This window comes from Symsagittifera roscoffensis, chromosome 6, assembly GCF_963678635.1.
Source record: "Symsagittifera roscoffensis chromosome 6, txSymRosc1.1, whole genome shotgun sequence".
NCBI classification, from domain to species: Eukaryota; Metazoa; Xenacoelomorpha; order Acoela; family Convolutidae; genus Symsagittifera; species Symsagittifera roscoffensis.
Window position 1 is genome coordinate 21,413,796 of NC_087067.1, and position 8,858 is coordinate 21,422,653.

At 34.8% G+C, this 8,858-nt stretch overlaps 1 protein-coding gene across 1 annotated transcript; it reads left to right on the forward strand.

Annotated features, from left to right (window-relative positions):
• Window positions 1-1,062: 1,062 nt before the first annotated feature.
• LOC134848522 (uncharacterized) lies at window positions 1,063-3,201 on the forward strand. The gene is made up of 4 exons (XM_063866020.1): window positions 1,063-1,160; window positions 1,398-1,543; window positions 2,437-2,564; window positions 2,920-3,201. The coding sequence occupies exons 1-4, from the start codon at window positions 1,069-1,071 to the stop codon at window positions 3,181-3,183; spliced, it is 630 nt and encodes a 209-aa protein (XP_063722090.1). The 5' UTR covers window positions 1,063-1,068; the 3' UTR covers window positions 3,184-3,201.
• Window positions 3,202-8,858: the final 5,657 nt, after the last annotated feature.

An 8,858-nucleotide genomic window follows, 5' to 3' on the forward strand; every position in this document is an offset into this window, starting at 1 on the left:
TGTGCTACTTGCACATATTTTTTATTTCAGTTTGACATTTGCACGCGAGAATGTAATCGATATGATAAAATATATTTCTATATCATTTGAAATTCAGTATGCATTGATCTTAATTATATATTTTATCTCGCTTATTTTGATGAAACAAGATCTTAGAGAACCCGTCGAAATGCGGATTGAGTTTAATCAAAAAATGTCTACAGCCAAGTCAGAATCAACCAATTTACGATACTGAAACGTTTAAATGACAAAAGTGAAGCGATAACATGACATCGAGAGTTTTCACTGCCTTTCTGTACTTTAAACATACCCTCGCTTAATGAGAATAATGTCAGAATTTGGTCTACAGTTCCACACTGAATGATTGCCGCACTTGAAATTTTTATGCAAAAATGAACATTTTGTCGACATCTTTGAAGTACCTTTGATAACGCAGATTGTTACCCAAAAAGTGAATTGATTGATGAGCTCTGCTCATTAAAATAAAACCACGGTTCCAAACAGAAAACTATTTTCCGGTTTATTTCGAATGTTTTCCATGTAAAATAAAAAAAACTGTGGATAAATGTGGCATAGGAAAAAATTCAAAGGTATAAGAAAAGCTTCAATGGGCAAAGTTGATAAATATATGATTAAGACGGTTTGTTCCCAAGTAAAAGGATCGACATACGAGCTGTTTCGTTCATCACGGAGAACCGCTGGTGTGCCTCTGCTTAACCACTGCATGCAAATGTTTTTTTGTAATGTTGCCTCACCCTCAAGCAACAAGCACGGATCATGTGGGGCCTCGAATATCCGACCTTATGATTGAGAGTCATAAACAGTCTCCAAAGAGATAATTTTTTAAGCGAATCTTCAAACTTTTTAGTCTTCAGTAGGTATCATTTAGCAAAAAATATTCAACCTATTGAAAGAAAAAAATCAGATTAATCTGGCAGCATGTGAGGACGAAACACACATATTTCAACTGTATTATGAATTCATTCACACTTCAACGCAAACTTTTTAAACCCGTACGTTTTGCCATTTCCAAAAAAAAACACTTGCAATATTTTAGCCATATGTGCGATGAAAAAGAAAAATGCCATTCCCAGTGAGTCCATCCAAATTTGGCTGCGTGATGATGAGTACCTTCCTGGAATAGAGTGCGGAAAGTTTAGGTGAAAACTTTAAAATTCCGCTACCAATATACTTTAAGAGTCTATAGTGTCGTTTAGAAGTTTGAGGTATGATAAGTTTTTATAATGGTAGTCAAAAAATTTGTTTTTTTCGTATAGAAAAGTGCGAAATTTCATTTCAAAAATATTTTTATTAATTAAATTTAAAAATAAAAGGCAGCAAAATGGAGATTGAAAGACTTTTTTCACTTTTTTCAGCTTTATTCTGATGTTTTTCAGCCACGTGTACTGCATCCATGGCTATTGGTTTTTCTTCAAAAGGCCAAATCGACAGCCTCATTGGACTGACTTGCCAAAGTTTGCTGCCCTCATCCAACATAACAAAACATGGGAAAAAATTAATTGGTTTTCTTTTCATCCAGGAGGTAAGATAATTTTGTTTTTTGAAACGTTTCAGCTGGGAAATGAAAATTCAGCACATTCCGATTTTCGAGGAAAATTTGAAAGATATTATTAGCTGAGATAGATTATTTTCCGGCCAATGTGTTAAAATTTGGCTGATATTTAAATGTCAATTGAAAAGCATCGACGTTTATTTCTCAAAACTAAGGAGATTACTTTTATATAGTTTTCTTGTGATTAATTTTATATATACATTTGTTTGTTAGCTGGAGGTAATTATCTGCTAGAGACTAAAAAATCAAACGATAAAAACAGTGAAATACCGAGAAAAGTTACAAAGCTAGAAGAACGGCTTCCAGAAAAAAGCAAATTTTTGATTATAACTCATTCTTGCTTTTTGAGAAAAAAATTGACCTTTATTTTCTCCTAAAATTTTTTTTGCAGAGTATTGCAAAGTGAGGCATACCTAGACCACTAGAAACTAATTGCGACTCTTTCATCAAAACTGAGGCTTAATAATTGTTTCGAAATAATTGTTGCAATTTCTTAAAAATATCCTTTGCATTTTTTTCGTAGATTCCATTTAGAAGAATGAGATTAAAATTGAAAATGAACCATGTTTAAAAAAGGAGTTTTTCAAGCAAAAATTACTTTAGACTGTTTAACGAGCAGTCTAAGTATTTATGATTTCACCCCATGTCATGTTCTCAAAAAAGTGTTCCGAGCGTTATTAGGAAAAAAGGTCCGATCAGTAGGTTCACGCAATTTTCTTTTACGAAAACTTTGTTTAGCTATGGCTAATAAGTTTATAGTTTTGGGTAACAAATAATTGGCTTCGGAATTTTGATGAGTTTAATACAAAAAACTTACAGAAATTTAGATTAAAATCCTGAGTTTATATGCAAACTAGTTTTAGGAGCATGTTGCCGACTGCAAGTTGAAGAATACGAAAAGCATGGACGCAGTGTAGGGGTGTCTCCAGAAGATTATTTTGCCAAAGTCACAAATTTTTCTACATTGGGGAAAACATTGACACATATAACGGTATGCCAAAATCTATGCATTCAGCTGATTACCTTTTTTTGAAAAACTCAAAACCATAAAACTAAAAAGGTGTGACTTTTGACGTTCTGAGTGCTCTTTGAGTATGTTTTTATCATTTAATAAATCTGCCCTTTTAGATATGCGTTGCCCCCTAGTAAGCGACCAGGTTATTTTAAAAGGCTTTTTTGCTAAAACTGGAAGTAAAAAAATTGTACGAAAAAGCAACCTAGACCCGCTAGGATAGTTTTAAAAATTTAAATGAGGATTAATTTTTTTTTGGAAAAACAGACGAAAAAGATCTCATATGATCACCTAAGAGCATGGTAACTAAAATCTACTAATTAAATGTTTTGAGGCAAGATATGACTGCACTCGAGAAATTAATATTGTTGTGGCTCTTGGATTTGGATGGGGTGAGTTTCATCGGAAAGGATCTACAAAACCAGATATGCCCTATGCAATTATCACAAGAGTTACACCAGCTGTTCGAGTGAAGCATAAAGTGCCCAATACTTACAATTTTCCGTTCAAGGATGTTGAGAAACTTTTGACGTTCGAGTTCTTCAAAACCAAGTTGATGTGCATAGAAAACTCATGGATTTGCGAAATGGATTCTTGATGTAATTTTTTTTTGAAAATTTTGTAGCCATATGAAACGAAATATTTTATCTTTGGAACGCCCTCAAGAAAAATTTTGGACAGTTTTCTGACAGTAAATTTTGTTACAGATTTCTACAAATTAGAGCAAGAGTGCTCGCACAGGGGCAAAGCTCTAAAAGTTTTGACTTACCGGTTAAGCATTTGAAGTTTTTTGGACCCACTAATTTGACATGAGTCAAATTATTGTTTCCCTGTGCGCTATGCGCTATGCATTGATGGGAATCTCTGCGATATGCATTGATGGGAATATGGCACAAATCTTTATCCCATGCTACTTTGATTTTTCAAACATCCATAAAAATTATCTTACGAGGTCAAGCTGTGCACTGGATATGCGCACATTTTTCTGTCTGTATGATCTTGGATTCCAGATACAAGTCTTTAAACATGTTAAAAGTTTTCCGGAACAACTAAAGAAAACGAAAGAACAAAAGGAAAGTCCTTGGTGCGGAATCCGCATACAATACACAAAATGCACCTTTTGCCCGCGTTATGTAAGATAATTAAAACAAAATAACTTATTTTCATTATGTATTTTTTCTTTAAATATGTCTAGAGAAAAAAAATGACCGCAAACAATCCGTTTCTTTTTTTCCGAAAATCGGAAAAATCAGTTTTTTTGTTTTTCAATTTCAAAATCTCAACAGTTTTTTATTTGATCAAATTCATCATTACGAGGCCAAAATGTGCATTTTATGAATTGAAAGCGGAGTCTGCAACAAGAACCCTTCTTTTGATTTTTTTTTTGTTCTTCCATTCATTTGATCGTTCCGACACAGAAACTCACGAACAAACAGACTCAAAACTGTTTGCCCATCCAGTGGACTGTTCGGCTTCGTAATAATTGACTCGTCGTGTTTTTAATTTTGTTGGTGTCTTGTAAGATATGGGCAAAATGGAAAAACAATTCAATCTTGCCAATTTCTGTAACCTTTTTTTTATTTTGAAAGTATATTAAAACAAGGATAGCCGGTTGTTGTGCAAGTAGCACAGAATCTTGCGACCATAGTCTGAAACACAAAAAAATTGTTTTTTGAAATTGGTTTCCGTTTTTCTGAGTGGTGTGATAGAAAAATCTAAACAAAAACTAAAACATAGGCATATTCTACAATCATATTAAAAACCAATTGGAAAATCGTTTTCGAAGAGATCAATTGACTAGAAAAACGAAAAAAAAAAGGAAAAAAACCGACGAAAAAAAAGGAAAAAAACCGACGAAAAATATTTTGCCGAAAAATATTTTGATTTTCTGAAGTTTCTGATTCGCAAAATGGCATTAAAAACTTCCAAAACTAGTTTTAATTGAGTAAAACTAAGTTTCTACTGCCTAAATTTACCATACATAATCTATTTTAAGCCTTCACGCTGACCTTATTTGCTCGAAATTCGACCATGAATAAAAAATTTCAAGCCCGTTTTTCTCAACATTGAGAAAAATTTTCAAAAACTTTTTATTGTTGTTTGAAGCTCAACTGAATAGGATTTCATATAAAATATCAATCGAACCATTCCAATGATTATTTGTAGTAGCTGATTTTGTTTGGAAAACAATAGCAAAAAAAAACACATCCAAATACAACGTTTCTCCCAATTTTCAAACGGCCAGAACAATGACATAAAAAACAGGAAAATTTCATGGGCAGTTGCTGACATTTTTTTTTGCTTTTCTGACTTTTAATATATAATATAATTGCGTTACTCAAATAGGTATTAGAAAGAATTATTTTAATAAAGTAAAATTCTTTAAAAAGTCTTCCTGTAATTAAAAAAGTATGTCTTTTAAAACCAGAACTCAAAAACTAAATCTTATTAAATGTACTTTAATAATAGTTATGTAGATAAAATTCTTTAGACTTATGAATTTAATTCATGTGCAAAACTATAATCTTTCAATAATTAACGAGAGTGATAGAGGGTTAGCAATAATCTGGTCAACATCAATTTAAACTGAAATGAAGGGTGTTTGACATAATGATTAATTGTTTAGCTGTCAGCCAATACCAAGGCAATGATCTTTAGTACAAATGAATCCTAAAGTATGGTTGTACAATGACCTCTATTCTATTTTCTTCAAGGAAAACTTCATACGCAGCATTCACTTTGGTTTATTAAAGAACAAAAGTTTTGAAAGATTTTGAACGGTTTGATCAGTTCTTTTTCAGAACTTGAGCTGACTTGCGCAGCACAAATCTCGGTATCTTCGACAGTGGCTTACTGCGTGGTGATTGAGTGGATTCGGAAAAAATAGCTTTTTCTTCGGCGAAATTGGTGATGTATTTATGGGGGCTCGTTTTTCTACGTTCTTCTCTGAATGCTTTAGCGGACTACCTAAGAACAGAAACCGTCTGTTAATATCCTTCCTGTCAATCTAGTTGATGAAATTCAGCTCTCGTCTTCGCCCCATTAGGGTCAATTTGATTCTTTGCGCTCTGTTCATTCTTCTCTCAACTGTCAGGTGCTCTCCTTTTCTGTGAACTTGCGATGGCTCCGGCACTCACACCAGTCTCTGCCTCAATTTCCCAATTTGAGTCAACCTCCTTCAAAACCATCCCCGGAGTGCCAACTTTAGTTGCTAGTTTTCAGGCAACTGAAGGCAAATTGGCTATGGAAACTGAAACTGTAAAGACCAGACATTCACCTATGCTGTCTCCTGTTCTGAAATGCAGTCTCTTGCTTTATGGAGTTTAGACTGAGACGCCTCTTGTAGTTGCGATAAAGGCTCCCTGTCAGGCACCTCCTGAATCTCATGCTCCGGAAGGATGCTTAATAATAGTGTGATGTCAACCACTTGGGCCATTGCCAATTAAATTTGGCAAACTGGTGCGCCTAGTACCCAGTGAGAGTGGCATCTTCTTTCCTATCTTCCCCAATGAAGCGTACAGTCTCACAGTCTTCGCATCTAGTTTATCTAGTCCTGCGAACCGCTTCGCCTTGTTTTCTTCTCCGACTGTTCAGCTGAGGATGAAACTGGAGTACTTTCGAGGAGTGTAATAAATGAATTGGTTTGCTCGGATTGATTGAACTAGAATGATGTAGAAGCTTCTTAAGCGGGCTGACTGAAGGTGTAATTGAAGCTCAATTTGAACATTTGAGCGCCTTCTAAGAAGGTTTTGGTGGAATGTGAATACTCCTTATCACATTCCTTTTGTGAGTAAAATAAATAATTTAATTAAGTTAAAACAATTCCCGTTACAAACGCTGAATAACGGACGACCAGATTTTCCATCTAAAAGTTCTCGATAGACGACAAAGTTTTCCGGATAATACAACAAAGTTAAACCCAGATTTTTTCCGCCTCTGTACTGATATGTCCAGTTCCACTCTGAAAAGAAATTGACCTCGATTCAGATCGCTCCTTGAACTCGCTGCTAATAGCGGATTACTTTCTGTTAGGTTTTTGAGAACCTCAAATTTTTCCTCGTCCGATAAGTGCCCCTCATGCTGTCTCCAATTTTTGCTGCCTTAGCCATGTTTTCTAAATCGGACACTCTCGGAAGAGTCAGTCTACTTCTTCAAACGTGTCTCCCATTTTTTCTGGTTTCAGTATGGATCTTTCGATTTTTTCCCGGCCTGAGTTGACAGAGTGATCAATTCATCTTTAAGTAGAAACGTCTCATTAATATGTTTACAAGCATAATGATGTTAGGACGGAGAATTTTGAAGACTTCCGTGTCGCTTCAAAGGAACATCGAATACCCTCAAGAATAGTTTTAACTGCTGACTGGTTATTGTTGAAAATTAAAAGCAATCTCACGGTGAACAATTTGCGCTCATTTGTTTGAATACATCTTTCAAGTCAGAGCAGACCAGATGATGTCCAAAGATTTTTTTGAAAATTACTCTCTTAATTTACGAAATTTAGCCACTTTTGCATTCCCAAATTCTATATTTTGTTTAAAAAATTTGAATGTTTTATTGCTTGCCGAGTTTCTAGTTATGAAGCTAAAAACAGGTTTGAACAGTGAACGATCATTTTAAAAATTTTTATATTCTCATCTGAACAAAAAACTCCAGCAAAGTCCAACTTAAGAATTTTGTTCAATCTGATCAATTCGGCCAGAGTGAGTTAAGATGTTATTTGGTTTAACTCATAGAGTAATTTCGGATAGGGTACACCGTCTGCTCGTCACGCTATCTTATTTTGGGCCGGATAGATTCGTGCAACTTCTTAGTCTAATACCGATCCTAATCTTACTCTTATATCTACTAGTCTCAAGGTGTTTAACTAGTCTCTGCTAGGCTCAATAGATCTAGAGTATACTGGTTTATTGCGACTGCTGAAGTTCTCTTGGAGAGGCAACTAATTTCTAAGTTAAATTCAAATCTCTCTGGTGCTGAAATTACAAGTAATTTCAGCACTTACAAATAAGTGGGTTGTTAGTTAGATGGATTATGATTGGTTAATATTAAATATTTTACATTGGTAAATTATCCAATTTATCCAATAATCAAATGTAGTTTAGATCAGGTTGCACCCATCCGGGTTTTACAGAGTTTTTTAGAATTATCTTTCTGCAATTTGAAGGATGGATGATGAACGTTGGTATTTGGTGAACATCATTTTTTTTGTCCGGTCCCTCTTGGATAAGGAAGTTCCAGGACGCTGGAATTATGGACAGGAAATTATTACGTCGTCTTTTGACAACGACTGTGATCCCCAATGAAATCAATCCGATTTCAAAATGGTTTGCTATGACGGGTTTTTCTGTATTATGTAGAGAACTTGTTTTGTGTGCAACCTCGTCTGGGAATGGCGTGAAGATCGTGTGTGGAAGGGATGCCTTGTAACTCGGATCTGTACGTATAGTGAACATCGAGGTGGTCATTGGTCTAGTTCAATGAAGTCCTTTTCTGCGAAGTCAAGTCGTACTCTAAATCCTTTGAGTTGTGATTGTGGACGGCATGTCAGTTGTGCTTTGCCATTCTTTGTTCGAGTGTGATGGGATCATCTATTCTTTGGATGTTCGCCTTTGTTGTTGTGTATTGATCTATATACTGCAAAATATGATTTACATTTTATAAAATTTTGTTAATTCAATTTTTTAATCATGATTTTAGTTAGTCGTTTTCACAAAAGCGTTTTGTTTTAGTTTGGTTGTTTTCAAGAGTTACTCACCCTTGAGTACCTCTTATTAAAAATAGAAGTGTGGTCACAAAGTGTGGATGTAGCGCGGTGGGTTAGGCCGGCTATAGAGCATGCTCAGGACGTCCTCTCTGGTGGGTTAGGCCAGGAGTGGGAGTATGATTTCATGCTGTTTCTTTGAGAGGTCCTGTTATGTGATAACGTTTTATGTTGGGTTATGTTGGTCTTTCTTATGTTACTTTGGTTGTGTCCTTTTTTTTCAAAAATCAAATTGTTTTTGGTATGGGTTTGTCTTGCGACTTTTTTGTGTTTTATTATTTCATTCTTAGACTTTATAATAGTCTGGGTTAATCCGGTTTGGGTACCGTTGGTTTTCTTTTCTTAGTCATGCTGTTAGTTTATGATTTGTGGTGTTTAGTAAGCTGCGTTGGTTAGTTTGGTTTAGTATATAATTCCTTTCCAACCGGGTTAAAGGAAAGTTTGAAACTTGTTATCGTGTGTTAGAGTTGTTGAATATGAAAACTTGAAACTTAAAATTAGTATTTAAACAA

What these genes read in the sequence shown, in the direction of transcription:
- LOC134848522 (XM_063866020.1), top strand. Translation starts at nt 1,069, where the DNA reads ATGAAAAAGAAAAATGCCATTCCCAGTGAGTCCATCCAAATTTGGCTG. An exon ending in ATAGAGTGCGGAAAGTTTAG is followed by an intron (nt 1,161 to 1,397) that starts GTGAAAACTTTA and finishes GATGTTTTTCAG; the next exon opens with CCACGTGTACTGCATCCATG. An exon ending in AAACATTGACACATATAACG is followed by an intron (nt 2,565 to 2,919) that starts GTATGCCAAAAT and finishes AAATGTTTTGAG; the next exon opens with GCAAGATATGACTGCACTCG.